The sequence below is a fragment of the Alternaria burnsii genome (genome assembly GCF_013036055.1).
Source record: "Alternaria burnsii strain CBS107.38 chromosome Unknown 698, whole genome shotgun sequence".
Classification (NCBI taxonomy): domain Eukaryota; kingdom Fungi; phylum Ascomycota; class Dothideomycetes; order Pleosporales; family Pleosporaceae; genus Alternaria; species Alternaria burnsii.
Genome location: NW_024066111.1, coordinates 114556 through 141160, shown reverse-complemented (window position 1 = coordinate 141160; position 26605 = coordinate 114556). Strand labels below are relative to the sequence as shown.

Sequence of the window (26605 nt, the reverse complement as noted above, 5' to 3'; positions counted from 1 at the left end):
CGCCATCCTGCCTCCGACTCTCCCCCATCCATCTCGTGAAAGCCAAACGTGCATTGAGGACTTTACCCCGCCAAGAGCACGCAAGGAAGAGGAGAGTAACATGTTCGCGGAAAACGATGTGAAGGATATCTTTGCTCTCTTCCCCCCACAGCAAACTTCCGATTTTGTTCCACGACTTGCGCTATCTTCTAGTCGACATGGATTTGTTACTCTTCAATTCGTTCAAGCTCAGTTCAGAAGTCACGTAACAAAGGGTAGGTTCTTCCAGTCACTTTCCGTTGCGTTCGCTAAGCTATGTCCTAGAAACGCAACGTATCTCGCTCTCTGCACTGGCCAGTGATCTTGACATAGATCAGTTGCTTGTCCGTCAACTTGTCAGGAATCATCCTAAACTATGCATATTTAGCGCGGATGAAGAAAACATTGTTCCCATAGATGAGCGGGACGCTATAGGGAAAGAAGCTGTTGATTTGCTGTCAGAAGGGCTTGTGTCCAAGGCCGACTTCGTTGTGCGACACGATGTCTCCCCCAAGAGTCTTCACTACCTCTTGTCCGACCAAAACGATCAAGTTCTGGAAACTGATGGCTATTTCTACACCAAAGGCTATGCTGATCAGATCATGGAAACCGTCAAGGGCATGGTCAGAAAGGCGCTGAACGATGTTCAGTAAGTACAAGCATCACTTCCAGTGCATCAGACACTAACACACCGCAGAGCTGTTGTCATCAAACCAGAAAACCTGCATAACAACCCTCCTAAATGGTTCATTCTTCACACTGTTGAGAAAGCTATGCAGTTCGAAGACCTTGCCTCCAAAATCAATGTCCAAGAAAACGCCGATAGCGTAACATGCACACCTAAGCAATATCTAGAAACCAAACGTGATACTACGGTACAAGACTTGCAGTCTGGTGCACTTGCCTATCTCGACTTGCATAAGTTTGCATTCGAGTTCTCTGAGCTATTTCCAACCTACCAAGACGTATCGTCTCACTTTCAGCAGCTCTCGGACATCGACGTGGTAGGGTCATTCGCCATATCACAAAGCTGGGTCTCAAAGGTAGAGCAAGATTGTATCCGCATCCTCGAGCAGGAAGGTTGTACCCTTGACGTCACCGAGGTGATAGGCTCACGTCTTCCACCAAGCACAATAGACACCATAGCAGCCAAAGCCAAAGACGCCATCATCGCCAGCTTCTCACAACACAGCGAAGGGCCAAGGATAGTGCGAGTCGGTCCCCTGATCCTCACGGAGACACGACGAGATGGAGCACTAGACGAACTTTCTGGCTATGCAAAGGAGGACGCAGAAGCACAGTGGCGAGGGCTACAAGACGACCCCACCCGAGCGGAAGACATCAAATTCGCTCGGGACAGAGTCAAAGCCATGATTCCTCCAACAGGCCTCGTTCAGCGCCTTCTCCTCGACCAAAGACCCGTGGAGAAGACGTTGGAAGAACACTTCTGGTCCACCATATCTGCCTTTGAAACACCTAACGAAGAGGACTTTGCCATGTACTGGACAGACCGTCTTCTCACCCGCTGGGCCGTCTATAACACCGGCTTAGCCTCAATCACCGACCAAAAGCTTTACGACCAGCTCGGAGATCTCCTCGCTACATACGCACACAAAGACCTGATTCCAGACACCACGGCCAAAGCACGAGCACAAGGCCTCGTCCTCAGCCGCAAGACTCGGAAAAATCTCGCTCGACTATCAAGCATAGTAGACGCCACAAAGAGTGCAGACACCACGTACCTATCCTCCGCACTAGACAAGTTCAACAAGAAACAAAGCATCGCCTCGCCGTCACCAGATTCTCTCGCTGCTGCCAAACAAAGCATGTTGGCTGACATGTTGCGCCGGCTGCAGAAGCAGAAAGCTTCAGACGGGCCTGTGCTTTTCTTGACATTGGTCAGCGTGCTCTATGCGAAGCAGAACGACGGCGTCGTGTATGCGACGGGCAAGTTTGCGCCCAAGTTGTTGAAGTTGCTCAAGGGAGCGTTGGGCGACGAGCAGTTTGGCAAAGTGGAAGCGTGGAAGGAAGCGGCTAAGAGTAATTCGTTGAGTGCGGAGGATAGAAGGGGGATGGCGGAGATGGCGAACAGCGAGGATTCGTGATGGTGTGGGTTAGGGAGAGAGGGAGATGCAAATTAGCTTCTGGGTCGAAACTTGCTACTTGCTTGTTAGGTTTTGGTGCCGTGCGCAATATTGCTGTGGTAATGATGTGTTGCTTTACATTGTAATGCCTAGCCTTGAAAATGAAATCAAACAGTAAACGACACGTTGGATAGCATCAGGGAGCAAAAGTTTAATCGAGGGATTACTATTCATACAGCTATTAAGCTACTTGGGTATCTGTTAAGATCGTGCCGTGAGAATCATTATATCACAAGCCAACTCCCAGCGTCTCGAGGGAGAAGGCCGGTAAGAAGAGCAGAAGGAATCTAGTCCATGATGCCAGCCTTGCCGTCGTGATCAGCGTCCTTCTTGGGGTCTACAGCCATCGTTAGTATATCTGCTCCGACCGAATCAAATCGCGTGGGTAAACTTACTCAGCTTGTCCATCATAGAGGGCTTGCCGTGGACGTCGCTGGTACCGTGGGTACCGTGAGTGCCATGACCTGAGTGGTGTTGGTCATTCTGCAGAGAAGAGTGGGGCTCGGCGACAGAAACAGGCTCGACAAGGGCCTTGGGCAGGTCACCCGTCTCGTTGTTACGGTGTGCCAAGTTATCCCGGCCTGATCCGCCAACCTCACCAGGAACGGTCTTGGTGTGCTCACCTGTGGTGTGGGTGTTGCCACCGTGGCCGAGGCCACCTGAACCAAGTCCAGTAGAGCCGTGGGTGTTGGAGTGGCTGCCGGTCAAGTCGCCGGCTCCGACACGGCCGTCGTTGTTGCGGTCAAGGGGGTTTGAGGTACCAGTGTGGGTAGTGTTGGAGTGGCCGAGACCGCCTGTGCTGCCAATGCCGCCAGCGGTGTGGGTGTTGGAGTGGCTACCAGTCAGGTCGCCAGCACCGACCCTGCCGTCGTTGTTGCGGTCGAGGGGGTTGTGCGTACCGGTGGTGCCGTGACCAGTGAGTCCAGATCCGGCAGTGTTGTGGCCAGTCAGACCTGAGCCAGTGGTGTTGTATGCGCCAGTTCCAGTGCTGCCGACACCGCCAACGTGAGGGTCAACCTGGTTGGCGATGCGTGTGTTGTGAAGGCCAGAGTTGTTGTGGTCGTTGAAGTCGGCGGTACCGTGGCCACCAGTGTGGCCGAGACCAGTGCCGGTGGTTGAGTGGCCAGTAAGACCGCTGCCAGTGGTGCCGTGGGTGCCGTGAGTACCCTCAGTGTACTGTCCAGCACCGTAACCACCTGCACCAGCAGTGTTGCCAGCGGTTCCAAGGCGGTCAGAGTCGACCCTTGGGTCGGCCTTGTTCATCATGTGAGAACCGTGAGGTCCAGTGGGGTCGTTGTGGGAGGTAGAGCCGTAAGCTCCAGTGTTGGAGGAACCAAGACCGGTAGTGCCATGTGTTGTTGACGAACCGAGACCAGTGGTGCCGTGTGTGGTTGATGAACCAAGGCCAGTAGAGCCGTGGGTGGTGGAGTGGCTGCCAGTCAGGTCGCCAGCTCCTACCCTGCCGTCGTTGTTACGGTCAAGGGGGTTCGAGGTACCGTGAGTGGTTGATGAACCAAGACCAGTGGTGCCGTGGGTGGTGTTGGAGTGGCTGCCAGTAAGATCGCTAGCTCCGACCTTGCCGTCGTTGTTGCGGTCAAGGGGGTTTGAGGTACCGGTGTGGGTGGAAGTGTGCTGGCCGTGGGTACCTGAAGTACCAAGACCGCTGCTTACACCTGAGCTGTGATGGTCGCCAGCAAAGCCACCAGTGCCAGTGGTAGCGCTGGAGGTGTTGTGTACTGTGGGGTCGGCAGTGTTGGCAGTGTGCGAGCTGTGAGGGCCAGTAGGATCATCTAGCGTTGTGTAAGCAATTGTTCATACTGAAGGTATCCCACTGAGCTTACCATGGGTCTTGTCCTTGTGCATCACCTGGTCGACCTTGGCCTTGACTTTGTCCATTACTCCTGACATGCTTGCTTGTGGTGTAAAGGTTGTATTGGTATAAGTGTGGTTGGTTTGGTTGGATTGGAGTTGATTGAAGTGTTGTATTGGGTTGTTGGAGTGGTTGTTGTTTAGATGCTGAACAAAAGCAAGTGCTGATGGTCTCTTATATACAGTACAGGTGATGGAAAGAGTGAGAGACCCATGGTCCTACGTCATGTCTAGCATCATCAGCAGACATTGTACAAAGGTCAATCATGTTCCATCATCCCTACCTCCGCCTTCCTGGATACCGTCTCCCAGCACCGCCACAGGTGGATACCCGCTCCGGCTTGTCTCGCGCGTCATAAGAAACTTGGATGTTTCCGTCAAACGTGACCAATTCAATCCCCAATCGGCAATGGTTCGGTTCTCTTTCCCTGTATACTTCAGCTTATTCCTGCTGTGGCGTGCCTTGTTGTCTGCGACTGCTACAGGATTTGGCTAATTACATCAGCCACTGGAGAGCTGGACCCTCAATGAGGGGCTTTGCAACGGATGCAGCTAGCAGATATCCCGTTCGGTTGTGGTGGGGACTAGCACGCGCCCGGCGCTGCGTCATTTCGCGATCCGGTGCATGAAAAGGTGGGGAAGTTGGAAAGCTTAGCCACGTCTTCAATTCCTGATTTACACTGCCTTGGATCAAATTTCTGGTACTTGACGCGTGTTGGTAGCAGATCTCCTGTGGTAAAACCTTGGTGACACCGCCACAGTTACCTGTTAAGCAAGGCACAACAGCCATAGTGGATACCTCGTTAAGGGCCTAGAAGCGTTGGAATCCGACCTGCACTCCTTGCTAGCCTGATGCCTTGGAAACGCGTTCTTAATTTGTCGCCCATAGGTGGACTATTGCAGCATCGACGGGACAGCAGATTGCTCTGACATTGCGACTCCCTAGGATTCCCTGCACTCCAAAGCGAACGCGTAAAACCAGCTCAATGTGACGTACTATGTACTGATCAGCTACACTCACAGCATCTCCTATTGACGATCTCAATCTAACCAAAGTCTACCAACATCATAGTTTGCAGTCCTCGAAAATACCAAGTTATGTGCTGCAAACACGTTGCAGGCACGCAGGATTGAGGTCCGCGTTGGTCGATTGGAGCTTGGACCAAATACGCGATTATGACGTAGTTTCCCAGATTTCGAGAGCTTCACCCCACCGACAAGTGGGTGAGGGACGGGATCACCACTTCTCTTCCATCACGGCACAACACGGGTTTCTCAATTCCTAATCTCCTCAAACGTTCCGATCTATCCGCTGCAACCATGTCCGAGTCCAGGATGAGAGTGCCTGACAAGGTCAAGGAAGTCGCCAAGGAAGACTTCAACCAGGCCAGACAGCTCGCTTCAGAAGCTGTCCGTTCGGCCGCATATCTCTACCCTTTCAAGGTACGCGTCTAAAATCTTGTCGTCTACAATGTCTTGCTGGCTCCGCTCATGTGATGACGCGACAGTGAGCTTCCTTTGCGAAAGTCACCGAGCAATGTGCTACCATCCCAAGAGACCATGAAGTGCTCTTGAGCTATCTCGAGCAGAGCACGCAATAGCATCTGAAAACAACACTAACATGACCAAAGGGTATTGTTTACTTCTTCACACATCGTGCGCTATGGAAGCCTCTCGCTGCAAAACTCGTCCCCACGGTCTCACTCGGTCTCGGTGTCACCGTGCTGATGTTCGCCGTCACCTACATTCCCCAAGTTGCACTTCTCACCCTATTCAACGGACCACTCGCAGTCTTCACCACCGTTCTGCTCGTACTCAGCGAATCCTCTACTATATTCTCCGTCTTGAGCAAGAACTTTCTCATCGATGAAGCGCTGATTGACACGTTTGACTCGACCTTGGTCAGCCGCAACCAGACTACGTTGGTTTCGAAAGAACGTCAGGTAAAGTCAGGAAACGACCCTGTTGCCAAGCTGGGAAAGCTGGTCACCAAGCCGTTTGCAAAGTTCGCACCCAGCGCCATCATCCGATACTTCATGTACCTTCCGCTCAACTTCATCCCGATTGTCGGTACCGTACTTTTTGTCATTCTCCAGGGACGCAAGTTTGGCCCGACGGCGCATGCTCGTTACTTTCAGCTCAAGCAGATGAAGAAGCAAGAAAAGGAGCGCTTCATTGAGCAGCGCAAGGCTGCGTATGCCAGGTTAGCCCACTCATGTCTACTTGAAAGCCAACTCGCTGACCTTTCATAGTTTTGGTATCCCCGCTGTCCTCCTCGAGCTTATCCCCATTGCCGGTATCTTCTTCTCCTTCACAAACACTGTTGGCGCTGCCTTGTGGGCTGCCGATATGGAGCAGGGCGTCCAGAGCGGCGAAGGCACTACGACAGCGCCGAATCTGCGCCAGCAGGCTGAGCTGGCTAAAGATAGGCGGGAGTTGTGAGAGCACACCGCCATCGACGCAGTGACATAGATTCCACCGTATGGCGCTAATGATCGCATTCAAGTGAAACCGAGCCTTATGTTCGTTACGGGCCAGACGGACGTTACAGATACCCGTGGAAACCTTAGTATGCACGGGGAAATCTTCTAGGTTGGCCATGATGAAGCATGGTGCGAAAGGTCCCAATGGCATGCGATCCAAGCAAATAATACACTTTTGCGCGGTATGATGAAAACGAACGTGATACGCATGAAAGCTACGACTTGTTTAATATATCCATAATGATGTTATGATCGCGATCCACCCATGCTTCATGTGTCTGTGTTTCCCTTCGAATGTGTACATCTGGCGGAGTAGTCGTGTTCTGGTACTCTCGGTAATCACGTGAAACTTAGAGTTGTAGCCGTGCATCTTGTGATGCTACGAAGTGTATCACTCTCAATATCAAATTGTGAAACCTTGATAAAAGCCATTAGCAAGATTCAATGTCTGAACTACCCTCCATGGCAAAAAGGTCTAACAAGCACAGAGAAGATAAGTTAGCCACTTCGTTGTAGCCAACAGCTGCCGAAGGAAGATAAGTATGCAAATCTGACAATCATAAAAATTAAAAGCCATTCGCTTTTCATTGTAGCGCACCTACTTAGTTTATTGCAGTAGTTTAGGACAAGTCCAGCCTGCTCAGGAGTGCATAATACTCTTCTCAGATGCTCGGTCCATGATTAAACATTCATTATAGCTACACTAAGTGTAGTCATACGTTCTACTACTACTACTACTACAATATCATTCATCCCGTCGTCAATGCACCTCAAACTTCTCCCTACTTCTCAGCACTCGGCTCGCCCCTTCCCAATCCAAAGCATTCAGCCATATTGTAAAAGATGTCAATGCTGTTGTACGTCCCTTGGAACAACTCCTTGCAAGGGCCCATGGCATATACAGGCTAGATACGGGTATATAAAGTCAGTGTATGTCTCACGTGCGGTTGGTACAGAGATACTTACCACATCAGTCAAAGAATGCACACCCTGGTCGTTCTCAATGGGCAGAGTACCGTTGAGTAGGATACCGCCCTCGCCATCTTCGGGGTTTGCGTAGTTGTCGCCGCTGTCTTCTTCAAGCTCCACGGCGGGAGTGCGGGGTCCATCTTTGCGGACGGACCAGTTCTCGCGGCGATCGGGGTCGGCCATTAGGCCTTGGAAGAGCGTGTAGCGCGGGTCCCAGTTGGACGGGAAGTTGGCTAGAAAAGTCAGTACGTGTCTCGCATGCAGTTCGAAGGGGCGATGCTTACAGTCCGTGTAGGTCAGGTTGCCGGTGTTGATGTATTGGGATTCACCGGATTGCTCGTAGGTGCCGACTGCGTCGCGCTTCTTGCGGTCGACGTTTTGCGCTGCTAGGTAGTGGGTGTCGACTGAACCCATGACGTCGAAACCGTGGCCGTGGTCGGCTGTGACGAGGATCAAGGTTTCCTTGAGGCAGTCTGTGGAGTTGAGGTGGGCAATAGTGGCCTTTACCGTGTCGTCGAGTTCGAGAAGTTCACCAAGCGCACGGTCGTAGTCGAGGGCGTGCATCATCTTGTCGATGCTGGCGGCTTCGGACATGAGGAACCATCCTTTGTCTCCAGAGCGGGCCTCGAGGATATCAATGGCCTTGAGAGTCATCTCCTTGAGACCGGGCTGGTCAAGAGCGGGTGTCTCGTCTCCGGTGGGGGAGAGCGACTGGTTGAGGTTGTCACGGTAAACGTTGCGGTCGAGCCACTTGGCCATGTTGGAGGTGGTGAAAATACCGAGAGCCTTGTCTTCATTACTGGCAGACAGGAGAGCAGTGCGGTTTTGGATGATCTGGTAATCCTGCGCGGCGAACTCATCGTAGTAGTTCTTGTCCTGGTAGGTAACGCCTCCAAGCTCAGACGGGTAAAACTGCTCGGCGCCACCACCGAAGATGACATCAAGAGGAACCTTGGTCCAGGTGTAGTTCTGGACACCATTCAGGTAAGTATCAACAATAGCACCGTACTGGCTACGAAGACGGGTGTGCGACACCAAAGCAGCAGGAGTAGCATCGGCAATGTAGGCAGTCGATACGATACCCACGTGACCTCCTGTAAGACGGTGGAAGATCTCAGCGATGCTCTCAACCTTTGGGTCGTCGAATGGATCTTTGCTGCTGTCCTATACCATCTGTCAGTAAAATGCTAGCGCATTGTCAGATCAGAAGGATTCTGCAACACGTACCGCGTAGACGTTCAAACAGTTGACCGTTGACTTGTGACCGGTGTTGAGCGCAGCAGCGGAGTTGGCGGAATCAGTAATGAAGCTGTCGATCGAGTGGGTCATCTGGTGACCAACGACAGGGAACTTGTCCATGGCCATGGTGGATTGGTATTTGCCATTGATCTGCTTGTGGCCGATCAAACGAGCAGCTGTGAACATGTAGGTTAGAACGCTTGTTGTATTCACGAGTAAAAGCATATACGGGCGACGAACCAGTAATCATGTTCGTAGTCATTCCGTCACCAATGAAGAGAACAATGTTCTTCGCCTTGCGTTCCTCAGCCAGATCACGAACGAGCCAGGTGGCTTCCGTCTTGCTGCCGTTGTTGTAGCTGAGAGTAGCAGTGTACTCGCCAGGCTCGTAAATAGCAATGCGACGGTACGCCTTGGCTGCGACATTGACGAGGGACGGCTTCTTCGCGTCGCGAGCGAACAGGTCTTCGTACCATGTGAAGTTCCACTTCTCCAGTTTTGGTTCTTCGAGGTTGAAGAACTCTGTCACTGGTTTGGCCTCTTCGCCCTTCTTTCCAAGAGTGAAAGTAAATTGCTCGTCCAGAGGTAGACCGATGAACTCGGATCCATTTCTGGGCTGGTGAACCTCCAGACGGATATCAAAGTACTGGCCAGCGAGAAAGTCGGCCCTGAATTATTGTTTAGCAATTGTGTATCCTAACCTCATACAATTTGCATGCTTACTGGTCAGGAGGGAAAACGCAACCAAGCGTTGGGCAAGCTCCCAGACGGCGGAATGTCTGCGCGGAGACAGATCCCACCAAAAGGGCCGCAGCCACGACAGCTGAGCAAGTACACTTCATAACGAACGCGATTGAGAGTTCGGTAATTGGGCAAGGCTCTCAAAAGTGCGATGAACCAGCATCTTGGGAAGCTGTTCTCCCAACCTTTATAAGCATGCAGAGCTCCCCGGACCTGCATACATGCAACCAGGTAAATAATACTATATCCCGCATATCAGGCTACTAGGATCCACATGTAATGCCAGCGGCATGTCTTCCTATGCAGTACAAAGCGCGTTAAGGTGCGTTTACCCGTCCCTCGTGCGATAACGCAGCGCTCTTACTGCTCGAGAAGACGACTCCAGCTACCTGGACCCAGTCCGCATTCCGCTGGCTTGGTCCGCGCCATGAGCCACTGTCATCATTAAGGATCTTAACGAGCTGCCGGATTGGGGTAGACATGCACGTTTCTACCAATTGTTGGAGGGCTGGAGGATGAGGGCTTGGCGTGGCTTGGTCTCACTTGGCATCACGTTCCGGACAGCTGTAGTCTGATTCGCTGTGTAATGGTTCTTTCGTGGGATCCAAAGTCGGTTTCTCCGTAGATTTCTCCTTGGCAATGGGGTATTGGGAGCGGCCGGGAATTTCGATGCACGCTGTGTGCTCCGCACGGCGTAATCTTATTCGCCATAAGAGTGACGGCCGGCGACACGACTCGAAAAAGCTTTGCTAGCCTTGCTTGTCAACAGATATGGTGCCGGTGAGGTTGAGGAAGACAGCCATGGGATGGTTCGACCACAATTCCAAGGTCAAGTCAGGTCCGGCGTCACGTGCCAGCAATCGAGCACCGTGCCCAGCTGGCATGGTTCGCCCGCCGTCATCCTGTCAAACCAGCAAAACTCCAAATTGACAGCTTCGTCCATTCCTTATCTATCGAGCGCATCCGAGCGGAACCACCTCGGTCGCATTGACATTGCGCAACAGCAATGTAGCTTGTCGCGTGCTCACACCCACAGTCGCCGTTCGGAAACCCCTGCCCAGGCATGCTACGGACCAAATGCAGCCCTATGGAAAGCACAGAAACCCCAGAAAGCGGCTATAGATCGCGACACGCAGCGGGAACCAAGGATCTTTCCCAGATCTCGCGTCCGAAACGACGATAGACATGCCTTCGATTGGTGTTCGACGCCAGGTGTCCATCAGGGTAACGCCTTGATCGGCTCTAGTTGGGTGGTCCGCCGACGTCACCACTTACCCTTTGATCTAAGGTTTATTGATGATCAGGTACATAGACACCGCTAGGCGCATAGCGCATCTTTAATGTTTTACTCCAAACGCGTCTTTTTATCGCAAACTCTCTGTGGGCCGTCAGGTACTCGACTTGGACGTGGTAGTGTCGAAGTACAGCTACCGATCCGCACGTTTCGACACGCGACACCTTTCCTAGGTAGAGCATCGCCGAAGAATTCCGCGAAGCCGAACAAATCGCAGTCGCCTACGAAAATGTCCAAGAGAACATCATACGAACGCTCCGAACTCGGACATACGACTCTCAAGCGCGCAAAACAGGTAGACGGTAAGTTATGGTTGAACAAAATGCAGGTGAGACATACGTTGATTCCGTACCCCAGAGGATCTGCCATACGATCAAGTTCAGGAAGCTCTCGGCGCGCAAGATGAGCTCAAGGACGTGAGTAAAGTAGCGCATTGGTTCCGTCCCAAAGACCTTCGCATTCAAGACAATACCGCGCTGCATCATGCTTCCGAGCTTGCCCAAAGCGCGAAGAAACCTTTAGTATGTTTCTACATCAACTGCGCTGCGGACGAATCATGGCATGGGACCAGCCCTGCAAGAGTGGACTTTATGTGTGAGGGGTTGCGCATCATGCAGAAAGAGCTGAAGGAATTGAACATACCGCTAGTCTTCCTGGAATGCAAGGACAGAAAGAAGATTGTGGAAACAGCAGTGGAGTGGTTGAAGAAGCAGGAGGTTTCACATGTGTTTGGCAACTTCGAATATGAGATTGACGAGATGCGGAGAGATCTGAAGCTATGCAAAACAGCTGGCGACGGTATCCAAGTCTCGTTGTACCATGACCAGACAGTTGTCGAACCGGGCACAATGCTCACAGGCACCGGGACACCGATGAAGGTCTTTACGCCATTCTTCAAAGCCTGGCTTGAGAAGCTGAAGGACGAGCCAGAGCTGCTTGATACCAACCCTCCGCCTGCCGCGAATCCATCGTCTGCAAAGAAGGAACTCAAGGATTTGTTCGATACACCTGCACCAGAACCAGCAAAAGACAAGCTATTCGAGTCGGAAGAAGACAAGAAGAGGATACGAAAATTGTGGCCTGCCGGTCATGCTGCGGGAGCAAAACGCATGGATGCATTCCTCAAGCAGATTGATCACTACGCCGCCACACGCTCCAATCCTGCCGCCAACAGCACATCTCGTATGTCCGCCTACTTCAGCGCGGGTATGTTTTCGGTGCGCGAAGCATTGCAGAAGGTTGTGGATTACAACCGCGGCAGTACCGACTTCACCGAAGCCAAAGCATCCAACGGCGTGTACGGCTGGGTCCGAGAAATCGTCTTTAGAGAATTGTACAGACAGACTACCCTGACGACACCCCATACCTCGATGAATTTGCCGCAAAATCTCAAGTTCGACGCAGTAGAATGGGAAGACGACGAAGAAGGCTGGGAAAAATGGTACAAAGGCGAAACAGGCGAACCTTTCATCGACGCCGGAATGCGCCAACTCAACGCCGAAGCATACATGCACAACCGGCTACGTATGAATGTCTCTTCCTACCTTTACTGCAACCTCCTCCTCGACTACCGCCGCGGCGAACGATACTTTGCCGAAACACTCATCGATTGGGACCTTTCCAACAACACTCAAGGCTGGGAGCCTTCATACACCGTCTTCAACCCTGTTTCTCAGGCCGAGAGGAACGATCCTGATGGCGATTACATTCGGAAATGGGTGCCGGAACTCAAAGATGTCCAGGGCAAGGCGGTTTTTGCTCCCTATGCGAGGTTATCGAAGAGCGAATTCGAGAAGTTGGGATACCCGAAACCGCATGTGGATTGGAAGGAGACGAAGGCTAGGGCGTTGGACAGGTTTAAGAGGGGGTTGAGGGACGCGGATGTTTAGCCGGGCTAGACGAGGGGGGTTTATGGCCGGATGATACCATACTGATTGTTTAGAATAATGCAGAATCACTGAAAAAGCACACGTTTCCTACTTTCTTCCTTTTTCTTCTTGTGTATACTAACTTGCCGCTGCCTAGGCTTCTATCGGAATAAACCGAAATGTAATTGCTGCGTTCGTCCGTTGGTGAGCTGCAGTCCTGCACTCTACCACTGAGTTACCAGCCCATCTAATGAATGAAGAAAGAATCTGGAGTTTACAATGGCATATATTACAATGTGTTCTACATCGCTCGCTCATGCATTCGGTTCATCGGTCTTACCCTGTACATGTGGGGCTTGCTCAACATTCCACACTAGTGTTGCCGCCTAATCCAGTACCCCGTTTTCTCCCTCATCACAGCCTACTGTTCATAAGGGTTATGATACTTTCTTTACGAGATGCAAGTGGCTGGAAGATTCCATGCATTAGGCATCGCCATGTGTGGCGTTTGTGCCAAGCACTGAGGGGTTGAAGGCTGAGCTGCATGTGCATAGCCTGCTTTTGTCCTCAGCCTGCTGGACTTTTGAGCCGTCCCAATTCCTCCCTTCTTTTTCGGGAAGCTTTCAGTCGTCTATTGCTCATTCGAACAACTTCTAGAGGAACTTCATGGGCTCCTTTCGCAACTTTTACGCTTCAGCTTCGAATCTTCTCTTTTAATCACAAGTGGTACCTATCGTACCTACTTGGACAGGCGCCTCTTTTGGCCTCGGCTGATCTTCCAGCACAGCCACAGCCTGCTCTCCTGATTCCGACAGTACACAACAACCTTTACTCGACCTGCAAAGCCTTTGAGTATCGTGTCTACAGCTGGAGTTCCTGGTGAGCTGACTGCTGCGCTGGAATTTTGTCAAGGGTCGGTGCTAAGATGTTATAGCGCTATCGCTATATCCTGTATACATCCCGCACGTATCCTCTCGAATCGATTCTACGGATCGAACGTCCAACCTGTCTCATGTCATCTATGATGACATTTCAATATGAACCATTAGATGGAAGCAATGCGACCATTCGCTTGGTTCGTCTTATTTCAGGCAAGGATAGCCCTATTCGAATTGACCTTATTCACACAAATCTTGATGAAAATGACTGCATTCCGTATGAGGCCTTATCGTACACATGGGGGCATCAGGATACAAGACACACTGTATATGTGGACGGACAGCACTTCAAAGTTGGATGGAATCTACATATAGCGCTACTAAGTCTACGTTCTGAAACCATAGACCGATTCCTATGGATAGACGCAATCTCCGTCGATGTTAACAACGTACGAGAGCGAGCTCACCAAGTACAACAAATGGGAACTATATTCCGAAGAGCCATGAGAGTAATCATCTGGTTGGGTGAACAGACACCTGAGACTGACGTGTTGTTTCATTCAATGCAACGTCTGGAGAAATGGGTACAGAGATATCCATACAAGAGCTGGGAATCCTTAGACAGAAGGTGGTTTGAGATGTGGTCTATTGTTGGAAATGCGCACACAGATCTTCTCTTGCAACAACGCAAGGGCTTGGAGAACGTCCTGTCTCGACCCTGGTTCAAAAGAGTATGGATTATTCCAGAAGTCGTCAACGCACGGTCTGCTGAAGTGGCGTGCGGCCTGAAGACAGTATCATCTCCCATATTTGTGGTCACGCCATCTCTGCTAGGTGTGACACCCGATTCTTACTGTCAAGCAATCATGGATATCATGCCAGGACCTGGACGGAAGTACTCCTGGTGGGCAAAGGACCCAGATTTCAGTACAATCCTACTGAAGTTCAAGGGGGGTCAGGCGGCCGACCCCAGGGATAGGATCTATGCATTACTTGGTCTCTGTCGAGACGAACATACCCAAGCGATACATCCAGACTATACAAAGTCTCTAGCAGAGGTTATCCAAGACACTGTTGCGGCTTTACTAAGGATCGACGACGGCTGGGAATCTACATGTCTCTTCCCTGAGTGGGATTTGTCGGAGTTCTACAAGAACTTGCCTTCACTGGTCGACACAGTTTGTAGGTGGGCCATCAAAGAAGGTCATACTACCACTCTAGAGACTATCATGCACCGAAATAATGTCCACGTTATCGGGCATAGTTTTGGTCCTGAGAGTCTCTTATGGGAGCCCATAGTGAATCTCGATACAGCGATCGTGCAGTTGCTCTTCGAGGTGGGCGCAGACGTGGACTTTCGCAACGAAGAGTCGTGCGATGCGCTCGTTGCCGCTGTGAGGAATGGTCACAGGCAAACAGTAAAGCTGTTGCTCGAAAGATTCACCAAAGTTGATAGAAGCGGGGATGATTACAACAACATCCTTCGTCATGCAGATCTTCGAGAGCTACTACCTGAAGCAGGCGACAATTCTCATGTTCTCGGAAGAAAGAACGTCGATGGATCTCAGGTTACCTCGGCTGATGACAGCATCAGCTCTACAAAGAACAGTCATACATACGTCAACTCGACTAGTGATCGAGAAGAATGGGATGACATGACAAAAGTCAATTTAGGAGGATCCCATCGAGTTCTCGATACTCAGGTTCAGCAACAGAAGTTCGAAGACGTCGATGTTCAGTCGCTCGTTTCCGAAGAAGGCGACACGGCTTCCAGCGCGTCAATGCCTTTGCCATCGTGGGCTAGCGAGACGGAACTTATAATGATTGGTGTTTTTGCTAAGAGCTCCGTCCTTTCTCCATTGTACTCAAAGGCGCTGCAACTTATGCCAGAAGAACGATTTATCAACAACTTCAGACGTTTACTGAAGGCTTTCCATGGGAATCTCGTAGCATCCGACAATTCAAATGTCACACGTCAGCTTGCAAAACTTTTGAGGTCTAAGCAACGCCAAAGTAGGATTGCCAGGATGATCATAGCCCGACACGTAGCTCCGCAAAGCTCTTGGAATGAGGAAGAGCTTGCCAATTTACGTGATCAGGAGAAGCAAGCTTATACAAACGTGGAACGTTGGCTTGATAGAACCATCGTCTCCTCTACCATTATCGATACTCAGGCGGTCCACTCAGCAGACACAAGTAAAGAGTATGAGAGTGATGACGACAGTGATTCCGAGTCAGATGGGGAAGAAAACATATCTGATTTTGCCCAGTATCCGAGGTTAGACCTTGTTGTTCAGAAGCTTGTGGAAGGACAACCTTTCCAAGATATGTTGGCCAGCTTCAAAGAGCTTCTCTTACCACCTGGACTTTTGAAAGAGCTGTTACCAATACCAAGAAACAAAATCACATATGTAACAACAACCGAAGTTAGTCTTCTGTCAAAAGTTCAGGGATTTCTCGAGGAGATCACCGCATTGGAATGGGATTGGTGGCCACTATCGCCTAGAATGAGACCACTGAAACCCAGTGAAACGCGTGTTTATTGGGAGTGTGTAAGTCTATCACTTCTACGCAAAGCTCGATGCTAACTGGATAGTTTTGTGGAATGCACCGATGGAGAGAATTGAGACTGGAGCAACAAGAGATTTTAGACGAGATTCTCAACGAGTCTTCTGCTGACAATCATCCTCGACCACTTTGTGCTTTACTCCGAGATAAAAAGAATACTTCCTGTTTGCAGACTCTAATTACAGCCTGCTTCATCTGGGTCGTTGGTGGTTCTCAAAATCCAGCCAGCCAACCAAATCGAGATGTCACCTCTGGTGCTCACGGTTCTGCACCTTCCAGCGGAGCTGCCCCATCACTCGGAACTCAGGCGATGCAGTCATCACCCGGAAGTAGTGCAGCTAGTGCTACTTCGCAAGCAGGAGGAAATATACCTATGCAGCCTACATCCGCTAATGCTCAGACCACGCAAAGCTCCTTGGTAAACAACTCGGCGTACAACAAGCAGCTGTGGGTTAATTTTGGGGTGGATGGCTCATGGACCTCAACGGAGCTAGATCAACTTGGCGGTCTCCACTTGGTGAGCGATGCTGCCTTCCTACGAAACCTTGGAAGAAGACACCGCGAGATAAGGGGTTGGTTTCGACACTACTTCTCGTTCCGCATCATAAGCTACTGGGAATTTCTCCGCTTCAAAAGACTGCCATTACTTCCCCCTCAGACCATCGATCTTGAAGCAGATCTGCCCACATCTAGCGACTACGAATATGATCCGAGGCCGCCGCTCGCGACAAGAGATAAGCCTGGCATCACCAAGCACGAATTTGAAGTCTATGTACGACTTTGCTTGGATCCCTGCTGGCTGTCATCTCTGCTCATGCCACACAAGTGCCGCACAGTGGAAGATTCCGCTGTTGATATCGTCGATAAGATTCCAAAGTACAAGAAGCTTTTGGAACAGCGCGCCCAAGGAGACGAGCACGTTTGGGGTATAAGAGCGAGATATGTTGTGTCTGGTGTTCGTGTGATTGCGCTCCACGTTGCTATTCTTTGCATTTCCTTTGGTGTGTGGATTTGGTGGCAATGGAAGCATCCGGATGATCTTCAGGGAGCTGCGGTTGCGCTCACAACTGCATTTCTCCTCGTATCTACATTTTGGAGTGCAACTGGCGTCCTGAAGGATCTGCGCTAGTTCGGCAGACGGTCTCTTGCTGTTGTGGCCTACAATGCACATTGGGATAAAATTGACTCATGGAGTCTTTGTGGTAGGCATACCATTACATGGTCTTCGTATGTCTTGTTAGAAGATTATCTTTAATACTGTAGAAGATGCTGTATTCATAACAAATCCCAAGTTCGCGGCGGTACCTAAGCAAACAAGAACCATTGTATTTGATCTTCTAGCCTTTCCATTTTCGCAACCAGTATATCCATCACCACTTCCTGAATATACATACATATCAATCGAGACTCTTCATCCTAGCAAATGCATCAGCAACCCCCACCAGCCCTTGCACACCCAGCTCCTCGCTCCCCAGTACATTTTCCTCTTCGTCGCGACCCAGCATGCCCCCAGGCCCCATAACCTCGTAGTATTCATTCGCCGCACCCATCAACTCACCCCACACTGGCCAAAGTGCTCGGTAGTCCTCTCTGGAGATGCGTGCGCATCTGACCTCGATGCCATGCGCCTTTGCATAAAAATGTACCATCTGCTTCCACGACATCTTCTCAGCAAAACCCGCCACGGTCCCGGCTGGCAGCGTCTTCTCCGGTTGATCGAGGATAGCCTTTGCGAAGAGGCCTACATTTACCTTTTCGCAACCGAGGAGCGGTATAGTGACTGAGGGTGGCATGCTGATGACCTGGAGATGGACTTTACTGCTATCTGTAGTGTGTATTTTGCTGGGCTTGAACCACGGGTATGCCATGTTACTTGCGTACCAGCCTAAGCGGAGAAAGGTAGTTTTGGCCAGCAGCTCCGGTTGCTTCGTCTTGATGTATTCGTCGACGGCGTTTTTGCTCTCGAAGAAGGGGACTACGACGGTACCGCTGGTATTCTTACGTGAGTTGGGTAAAGTCGACCATACGTAGTGGACTAGAGATTTTGTCGAGGCGGCCGCTTCTGCTAGGTTGATGCCTAGGCGTGTCTCTTTCTCCATGGCTTCTTTGATGCTCAGTGTGGGGATATTCTCGAAGAAGTTGGTTACGGCGAAGATGGCGTAGCTGCCGTCAAAGGCTACACGGAGGGAGTCGATGTCGTTGATATCACCTTGAATAACCTCGACACCAAGAGCTCTCAGGGCTAGAGCGGCAGAGCTTTCCACGTTGCGGGTGAGAGCTCGGATGGTATAACTGGGGTTCTTGAGAATCGCTCTGATGACTGAGCCACCCTGGATACCAGTGGCTCCGATGACCGTGACGATCTTGGACATGCTGAGTATAGATGACGGGACCTGTTGTATGGATGGTATGTCCAAGTACGGTATTGATTTCTGAAGTGACAATTTGTTTTGCTGGTAATGTTCTTTTCTCTTGTGGTGAGTTTAACACATGTTGATCAAAAGCGATGTCATTAAATATATGCTCCAGGCATGCTACGCGAGATATAACGGCGAGGCTGATTTGTGAACATGACGCCTACGTGAATTTACCGTGCAATTTCATTACAAAGCCACTGTTCTCCAACGAGATGACAAAGATCGCCTGATGTTGTAGCGGTGATGCGGCATCTTGGCGCCAGAGTCCGCAGTGCGTGGTACAGGAGTTCAGTGGGTACTGCGGTCAAAAGTGGATCCGTCAAATGTCAGCACCGCATTTGTAAAGTCATCCGCCTCTGTGTGTGCTACCTATGCGATCATTCGATAGGGCGATGTTAGTTGGAATCCAGACAACATAACTTCACAAATCACAAACAATAAAAGGGAAAAGAAACAGAATAAGCAAGAGAGGTATACACAATTACTGTTCGCGAATACATGTATTATCACTCAACCATGCCCTGGGTTACAACACAAGACCTCGGATCGTCGACGTCCTTCTTCTCCTCCTCTCCACCTTACTCCCACTCCCACTCCCACCATCCCTGGTATAGATATAGTACATTAGGCAGACACACATCATGTCTTGACCGATTTCAAGTCAGAAGACCCAGCCTTTCCCCTTCTTCCAAAGTCCCTCTCTTTCCAAAGTCCACATAGTGATATGTATAAAAAAAAAGAGACCAGAAACTCCTGGTATATATTACTCCTCTCAAACCCCGTCCTTCCCCCCAACTCAAGCCGAGGTACAACCCAAGCCAAACGAAGAAAAAAGCGTTTGTATGTTATGTATACTAGAAGCATAACCATTCAAACCCCCTTTTTTGTTGTCCAGAGAAGAAAAGAAAAAGCCGCGCCTTATACAATGCTTCGAACAGATTGAGAAAAAAAAAAAAAGAGACAATAACCAAATGTTGTATGTTGAAAGCTCCAAACATCGAGCTTGTCGCAAAGCAGCGCGACCCCAGCCCAACCTCAGCAAGGCTCTTCAATTCAAGGGTCGAATAAACCTTCCCTCCTGGCCCTCCAATATGGAAAATAAAGAAACACACTTTGCGGTATTAGTAGTGAGAACCTTGGCCCAAATCATGATTCCTCCTTGTTTACGCCAACAAAACACCTCTCCCGTCTCTTTCTCTCTCTCTCTCTCTTTCACCCCTCAATCAAAAGCTCCAGGCATACTCATACCCGCACCCATAGAGCCCGGAATCCTCAAACTGAGTCGATTACTGCTCTCTTCCTTCTTCCTTAAAGTAGCAGCAACAGGCGGCGGATTAGAAGATGAGCGTTGACGCTGCAACGCAGGCTTCTCCAGCGATTTTTTCACTTCGTCCTGAAGCTGAGCTTCAGCATCTTGTTCAATCTTCTTCTCTTCCTCTATTGTCAACGAAGGTATTGGCAAGGGGGACTCAATCTTTTGGTCGTCGTTCCCCTTGGCTGCTTCACCACCTTCTTGCTCGGCGGGTGGTGGAGTAGTAGATCCGAGTTCCGGGGCAGCATTGTCGCTCGAGATGACAGTATTGCCAATGGAAATCCTCTTAGCCTTGTCCCCACTCTTACTTTGAAAAGGATCGTCCTCGCTCTTCCGGGGAGACTCGTTTCCCATTGTTGACGCCGCCGAGCCACTCGCCGTGATATCTCTAGGTTCAAACGAGATGATACTCTCCTCCTCACTCATCCGTTCCTCGCGCTGCTGCTTGATATCGTCGCTTGTAAATGTAGGACTGTGTGGGCTGCCGTCTCGCAAAGGAACAAAAGAAGGGACCACGCCTCCACCGACTCTGGTCCAGAACATGCGCTCACGAAGTCGCACGCTCTCTTCCCAAGTGGATTTCTTCTCTTCTTCCGTCTCGGCTCGCCAATGTCCTGCTGCTACCATGCGCAAGAAACCAATGTAATCGCATGTTGCCCTGACACGACCCAGACACCAGTCACAGAGGGGATAGCGCTGCGAATCCTCCGTGTCCGAGGGCTTGAATCGGAACTTCCGAGCGTACTGGTCGCCATTTCTTGCTTCTCCACATAACGAGCATGGAAAGACTGGGACTCGGAACCTGGATGACGGAGCAGGGTTTGGCTCTACAACTAGAGAACCAGAAGTGATACTGTTGAGCACGGTACGGCGTGCCATCCAGGAGAGACCGGGAGCGATATCCAGACGCAATGTAGGCTCAATGTCCTCGACTAGAGCGCGTTTGTAGAACTTTTCGTCCTTGAGGTTGGGCATACCAGCAGTGGCTACAGATTCACGAGGTGAGTTGGTGACGGAGGCAGACGACTTGGACGGTAGAGATGTGGTGGAGCTGTTGGTCAGTGAGCCAAGTCCGAGTACACTCAAACTGCTGTAGTTCCCGCTCGAAGCACGACTTGCCGGAGCCGAGGACCGCGCGCTGGTCTTGAGCATGTCTTGGAATTCCTTGAAAGCGGTAAGGTCAGACCGTAGGACGGGATGAATTAGATGCGAAAAATGGAGTGGGTGATCAGGGGTGATCTCATCGGTTCCCGGGGTACTAGGCGTGAGATTCATGGCCTCGAACAACTTGCTCATCTTGTCCGCCGGGGTGATGCCTGGTGTTGAAGGAGCGGTGTTTGTTGTGAGAATGTGGCTTTCGTTGTCGTCGCCATGGGAGCTCATCTTCTCCACGACGCCTTTGAGATCCTGTAGTTGGTCTTGGAGGGAGTGTTGGAGCACTTCGGCATCGCCCAGCTGTTGCTTGAGTTGCTCGCCACGTTTCTCGGAAGCCTCGGTCTCCTTGCGAGCAGCCGCGACCATGACATTAGCCTCTTCGAAGAGCGCAGCTGTCAGAGCCTCGACCTCGCTGTCAGTCTTTCGCTTTGCAGCTTCTGCCTGAGCCCGTCGCTTGCGCTCCTCGTGCAGTTCACTGGACAACTGCTTCTCCATCTTATCATAGACAATCTTGTCCATTAGCAGCCCTTTTGATACCTTCTCCTCATGCTCCCTGACCTGGGCCTCCAACTGCGCCAGCTTCTCTCTTGCGGCTTCCAGCTCGTGCCTCGTTTGCTGCAGTGAATCGTCGAGCATAGTGGAGTGGTTGATGGCGTTGATGAGCTTGGTGCTGAGTGTGGAAACTTCCTGGCTGAGGTCTGGGTGAGAGTCTGTCGAGTCGTGGCGTGAAAGAGGGGGCTGCGGGGTGGCTGATCGCGGGTCGGGGATAGTATTCATGCCATCGCTTTCCGACTCCGACTGCGACTGCGAGCGGGCAGTTTTGGCGAGCTGTGGCGTGGATATGGATCGGGTAACGTGATTCTTGGGCATGGGCGACAAGGAGCGAAGGCGCGAGGGGGTCATGGTGCCTGAGCCGTGGACCCAGGGGGCCGAATGGGCTATGAAGCTGCTGAGTGAAAGTAGATTAGCAGTGCCCGGCCAGCGCCTCACTCGTCCAGCGTTGACTTACGCGTACTCGGCCATGGTATCGGGCGACGCAGACAATCTACTATATCCTCCAAAGCATTACAAGATCAAAGGCGGGTGGCAGGAAGGCGCGGCAGGCCGAGTGGGAAGGCAAAGGAGTGACGTGACGACAGTCGCGGAGAGCGAAGTGACGAAGCGGAGCGGAGCGACGAGGCGAAGCGTGCGACGACAAGGCTAGGCGTGGACAGCGTCGGGGAGTATCCAGTGTTTACACGCTACACACACATGCATTCATCCCTCAACAACCGCAGGTAATGACCAGGCAAAAACACAACAACAGAGAACCAAGGTGCACGGAAATCGATAACGTTAGAGAGAGAATGACTACATAGAAACGGGCAGGTGGTGGCACAGTGCAGTTACGACAGCGATTGCGCTGCACCGGAACCACGGTCGGCTCGGGCGCTTACGCTCAGATCGTCTTCTAAGCCCCGCCGTCGCCAATCAAACACCGGACATGACGACGACAGCCCAACGAGGGTCCCTCTCCCTGGCCCGTTTTCCTTTTCCTTTCAATAGTTCTTCCTGCGCTGCGCTGCGCTGCGCGCGCCGCCTGCACTGCCACACCCCAAGTACCGTGCCTAGACCTGTTCGCTCTGCTCTCGTTCCTTGAACCATGTGACACATGATGCTTTCGCATATTTTACTGCTTTCTTCTCTGCCTTGCTCTTCTCGTCTCTGCCACGTGCATGCATCTTAAATATCCGAGAACGGCTTGTTGGCTACCCGTTGACATCATCGCGCACACAAGCCAAGCCTTGCCCGTCCCAACCCATCCCTTGTCTAGCTGATCAGCACGGAGAACTGCCAGGGCCTGTCTCTCTCTCTCTCTCTCTCTCTCTCTCATCTGTTACAAACAGTCGAGAAAAACAATCTTTGATCAATATTCGTGTTCGTGTTGGGAGGTGTCAATTACTTTTTTTGGTCGTCCTCGTATCATGTCTCGTATCAGGTACGAACTTGACACAGACAGGACCAAAGGCTTGACAGCTGTCGCATTTGATCGTGGAAATAGCCATTGATAGCACACGCATCTCGCTTACCCAACACTGACACAACGTAAATTGATTACTCAAACAATCTCGCAATACACCTAGTGGCACACCGAAGCAGAACCCTCCAAAATCACAATGCTGCCACGGCCATGCTATATAGACGTTTGCGCACGAACTGCATGTTTCACCGAGCAAACTTCAATGATGGTGCAAGGGGGATACGCATACTCCATTCTCGAGACCACTAGCTTACATCCTTCATCCCTAAAAAGGTTGCTTGTTGAACGCGACAAAAAGGAAAAGAAAGGAAAAGAAAAAAAAGACTGACATTATCGCATGTAAGCCTCGCACCCCGACATGACAAGCCTCAGGAGCCCGATGGAAAATGGAGTAATAAGCCTACACAAGCCCCAACAAAGGCCAGCGATGAATTGCCCACACGCTTCCCACCCTTATGCTACCCAGATAACTCACGAAAAAAGGCCATGTATCATGTTCCTTCCTTTCCTTGGTTTTTGCATGTTTTCTGAAATGCTGCTGCTGCCCATGTTGCCGACATGATCAATGCTCTGATATCTGCCATCTTGTGTTACCGCCAAAGTGCAAAACATCAAGCCCATCATCATCGAATCGTCCAAGAGTCGACCGGGGTGCCCTTTGTCATGGTGCGTGCGCAACGGTACTGGAATGACACAAAATCAAGGACAGGACTGCTTTACAAATGTAAAAGGCCGTTTGGGTAGCTGTAGCCGAAAAGTGGGTGACGGAATCGACATGGCGCGTCTTTCGGTTCGTTCGACATCGGGACTCGGGGAGGGCTGACGATTGTCGTCGTCTAACGACGCCCAAACCTGCTACAAGAGAAGTTCGTATTGATTCTGAATGAGTGTAGTGGTGGCTACTTCTAGGGTTTCTTGGTGCGAGAAGACGCTGGTCTGCCGCTACCAAGGCTGGGGACGTACTTTTGTTTCTTCTCTGCGGGCTTGAGAATCTGCACAGGCTGTCAGTAGGGGTTTGCTGTCATGTCGTACTGGAAAACCTACCTGGAAAGAACACAACAGACTCTCGTCGACGCTCATCATGGCACCTGCATTGTCAAATTCACCGCAGTAGTTGGGTGCACTGAACAGTGTTACGAGTTGGCGCTTAGAGAAGAATTCGTAACCGTCTTCTACAACTTGATGCGCACGACAGATGAGGTCCATGTCGTGCTTTTGCAGGAAGCGCGAAACTACATCTGGACCAAAGGTAAAGCTGACACCTCGATCGTTCTCGCTCCATCCAGTAATGTCCTTGTCTGGGTCGGACCAAAGGAGATCGCAGAGAAGACCGCAGTCGGGAATCTATCATGGTTAGCCTGTGTACTCTACCGAGACTCACATGTCGACTGTGACATGGACCTGACTCACATCGGTGGGTCGCATGACGCGCCTAATCTGCTCCATGGAGTTGAGATCTGGGCTGAGACCGCCGTGCATGGTGAAGATCTTCTCGTCGATGATGGCGGCAATGGGCAGGCAGTTGAAGCAGTCGGTAAAAGTCTTCCACAGCTTGATGTTATATCTTCGTTTGCACTCATCGTAGAAGCCGTAGATGCGGTTGATGGAGGCGCACTCGTGGTTGCCGCGGAGAACGAAGAAGTTCTCGGGGTACTTGATCTTGTATGCAAGCAAAAGGCATATCGTCTCGAGAGACTGTTTACCACGGTCGACGTAGTCGCCTAGGAAGAGGTAGTTGGCCTCTGGGGGGAAGCCGCCATACTCGAAGAGCCGCAGAAGGTCGTAGTACTGGCCGTGGATATCTCCGCAAATCTGATGGGCAAAACAAGTCAGTAGGTGCTCAGAAGCCGCATCGTGGGCTTCGCAGCACTACGTGTTGTGACTGACCTTTATCGGTGCCTCGAGCTCGAGCAGAATGGGCTGTGAGATGAAGATTTCGCGCGCCTTGGTGCACAGATAGCGGATCTCCGTCTCGAGCAGCTGGACCTGCTTGCCGGGCCTGCTGCCGCGGACCTCAAGCAGACGGTCTATGATGGAGTCCAAGTCCACCTCGTTTTCGGCCATAGCTGTGGCTTGCTACTGGCGCTGGTGTAGGTGGCTGAAGATGCACGGGAAGACCTCGCGCGGGTGGGTGGGGAAGGGTTGCGCGTAGCACTGGCGATAATTCTCCTGCACCCTGTGCGTTAGTAGCGCTCCACGGGTCAACAACGGGCTGCAGTCCAGGTGCCGACGTACCTCTGGTCTCAACAAGTCGGCCGGGTGGGGTTGCAGTTGGTGGACGCTTATGTGCTGGTGGAGTATGGCTCAAAGCCCCTCAAAAGTGCCTGGCGGCAGAGCTGGGATCACGCGACGGGTGGGGCGGCTGCGATGTGCGCTGGTCAATTGTGCTCGTGGAGGCGATGATACCTGTGTGGGCTGCTGCTACGTTGTGGGCAGGCGAGCGCGGTGGGAGCGGGGGAGGGCGCTGAGGCGTTGTTATGGCCGGAGCCTGTCGAGTGGGATGCTGAGAGTGACTTCACCGCCTGTAACAAGCGGACGACAGGCGTGACGAGAAAGAGACTGGCGGCTGATGATGTGCGAACTGCTATGCACAAGAGACCTAGGAGGAAGCGTGAGAACTGTTGCTGTACACTGACTTGTAGGCCGGGTTGGGTTGCGGTGGTGAGAAGATCGCGGCGCCTGAGTAGTTTTGCAGAGGTAGGGCAGCCTCCGTTTCAGTTAGTCTAGGGCTGGCTTGGCACGAGGGCACAGACGCGCGTCGAGAGATTTATAAAAGGCCTCGATTCCCGCATGCATGCAAAAGGCAAGCGGATGGCAATTCGGCTATCTAGCAAACACATAATATACCACGGTTGCGGCACAGGTACCGGGGCGTGCCATCTTTGCACACTGCACATGACCGAGTGCAACTGCCGCCCAGCCATATCTAGTCTTCTATCGCCACACCCCTTCAGCTGCTTGATCCATGTATAAACTCCCGCCGCCCAAGTCTGGAACAAATTGCATCGACACAGGCCGAGTTTTCCAAATTGATTGAATGTGATTGAACATGTAGCAAGTGGTAGAAGATTCGGCCTTCTCGTGCTCCCCTAGAAACCAGCCATCAGTTCAGAGACGCAGAGTGCTGATCTCAACACCTCACGTGTCACGTACGCTCCACTCACGCACGTCGTCCGCCGTTCAATCAACATCATCTTTGTATTTATGCGAGCCTTCATCCGTAACGCACGCTTCATTATGCAATAGACCAACCATACAACGCCCTCATCCTGCTTCCGCACCAGAACTCGAACGACGCTAACAAGCAGCAGAAACAAGGAAAAAGAAACCATGCATGCCTTGCCCACGAGAGTGAGCAATCGACCCACAATGCGCCGACATGGAAATATCATACAGAACCCATTTCGACAAGAACATGGTCGTTATGCCCCCGAACAAAGGAATACGCAGAAATGCAACACTGCCGCCTTTTGATCAGAGAGGGATACATACCACAAACAAGTCGAGACAGCCATGGGAGATAGACTTTATCGATACAACGAGCGTGACAAATCGCGACGCTCAGTCCGACTAATATCCATCCAACGCCTTGCCCAAATGTTGACAAACTAGAGGATGAACAAACTGTAG

The 26605-nt window shown here is 51.4% G+C and overlaps 10 protein-coding genes across 10 annotated transcripts; 5 read left to right on the top strand and 5 right to left on the bottom strand.

Annotated features, from left to right (window-relative positions):
• Positions 1–100: 100 nt before the first annotated feature.
• Positions 101–2123, top strand: GT037_004194 (uncharacterized protein; the record flags this gene model as incomplete). Its single annotated transcript, XM_038929241.1, has 3 exons — positions 101–254; positions 304–667; positions 716–2123. The coding sequence occupies 3 exons, from the start codon at positions 101–103 to the stop codon at positions 2121–2123; spliced, it is 1926 nt and encodes a 641-aa protein (XP_038787513.1).
• A 326-nt stretch (positions 2124–2449) lies between these two features.
• Positions 2450–4250, bottom strand: GT037_004193 (uncharacterized protein; the record flags this gene model as incomplete). Its single annotated transcript, XM_038929240.1, has 3 exons — positions 2450–2499; positions 2558–3952; positions 4004–4250. Coding segments are annotated over 3 exons (1692 nt in total), but the record flags the coding sequence as incomplete, so codon positions are not given.
• Positions 4251–5351: 1101 nt separating this feature from the next.
• On the top strand, positions 5352–6473 carry GT037_004192 (uncharacterized protein; the record flags this gene model as incomplete). Its single annotated transcript, XM_038929239.1, has 3 exons — positions 5352–5474; positions 5663–6234; positions 6284–6473. 3 exons carry the CDS (start codon positions 5352–5354, stop codon positions 6471–6473), a joined length of 885 nt encoding a protein of 294 aa, XP_038787511.1.
• An 823-nt stretch (positions 6474–7296) lies between these two features.
• Positions 7297–9564, bottom strand: GT037_004191 (alkaline phosphatase-like protein; the record flags this gene model as incomplete). The annotated part of the gene is made up of 6 exons (XM_038929238.1): positions 7297–7419; positions 7481–7716; positions 7768–8647; positions 8711–8898; positions 8963–9390; positions 9446–9564. The coding sequence occupies 6 exons, from the start codon at positions 9562–9564 to the stop codon at positions 7297–7299; spliced, it is 1974 nt and encodes a 657-aa protein (XP_038787510.1).
• A 1422-nt stretch (positions 9565–10986) lies between these two features.
• Positions 10987–12646, top strand: GT037_004190 (deoxyribodipyrimidine photo-lyase; the record flags this gene model as incomplete). The annotated part of the gene is made up of 2 exons (XM_038929237.1): positions 10987–11059; positions 11115–12646. 2 exons carry the CDS (start codon positions 10987–10989, stop codon positions 12644–12646), a joined length of 1605 nt encoding a protein of 534 aa, XP_038787509.1.
• Positions 12647–13674: 1028 nt separating this feature from the next.
• On the top strand, positions 13675–13878 carry GT037_004189 (uncharacterized protein; the record flags this gene model as incomplete). Its single annotated transcript, XM_038929236.1, has 1 exon — positions 13675–13878. One exon carries the CDS (start codon positions 13675–13677, stop codon positions 13876–13878), a length of 204 nt encoding a protein of 67 aa, XP_038787508.1.
• A 128-nt stretch (positions 13879–14006) lies between these two features.
• Positions 14007–17200, top strand: GT037_004188 (uncharacterized protein; the record flags this gene model as incomplete). Its single annotated transcript, XM_038929235.1, has 2 exons — positions 14007–16055; positions 16100–17200. 2 exons carry the CDS (start codon positions 14007–14009, stop codon positions 17198–17200), a joined length of 3150 nt encoding a protein of 1049 aa, XP_038787507.1.
• A 268-nt stretch (positions 17201–17468) lies between these two features.
• On the bottom strand, positions 17469–18443 carry GT037_004187 (uncharacterized protein; the record flags this gene model as incomplete). Its single annotated transcript, XM_038929234.1, has 1 exon — positions 17469–18443. One exon carries the CDS (start codon positions 18441–18443, stop codon positions 17469–17471), a length of 975 nt encoding a protein of 324 aa, XP_038787506.1.
• Positions 18444–19707: 1264 nt separating this feature from the next.
• Positions 19708–21978, bottom strand: GT037_004186 (uncharacterized protein; the record flags this gene model as incomplete). The annotated part of the gene is made up of 2 exons (XM_038929233.1): positions 19708–21904; positions 21965–21978. 2 exons carry the CDS (start codon positions 21976–21978, stop codon positions 19708–19710), a joined length of 2211 nt encoding a protein of 736 aa, XP_038787505.1.
• A 1902-nt stretch (positions 21979–23880) lies between these two features.
• On the bottom strand, positions 23881–25039 carry GT037_004185 (serine threonine-protein phosphatase pp1; the record flags this gene model as incomplete). The annotated part of the gene is made up of 4 exons (XM_038929232.1): positions 23881–23967; positions 24020–24319; positions 24386–24787; positions 24863–25039. 4 exons carry the CDS (start codon positions 25037–25039, stop codon positions 23881–23883), a joined length of 966 nt encoding a protein of 321 aa, XP_038787504.1.
• Between the last annotated feature and the right edge of the window lie 1566 nt (positions 25040–26605).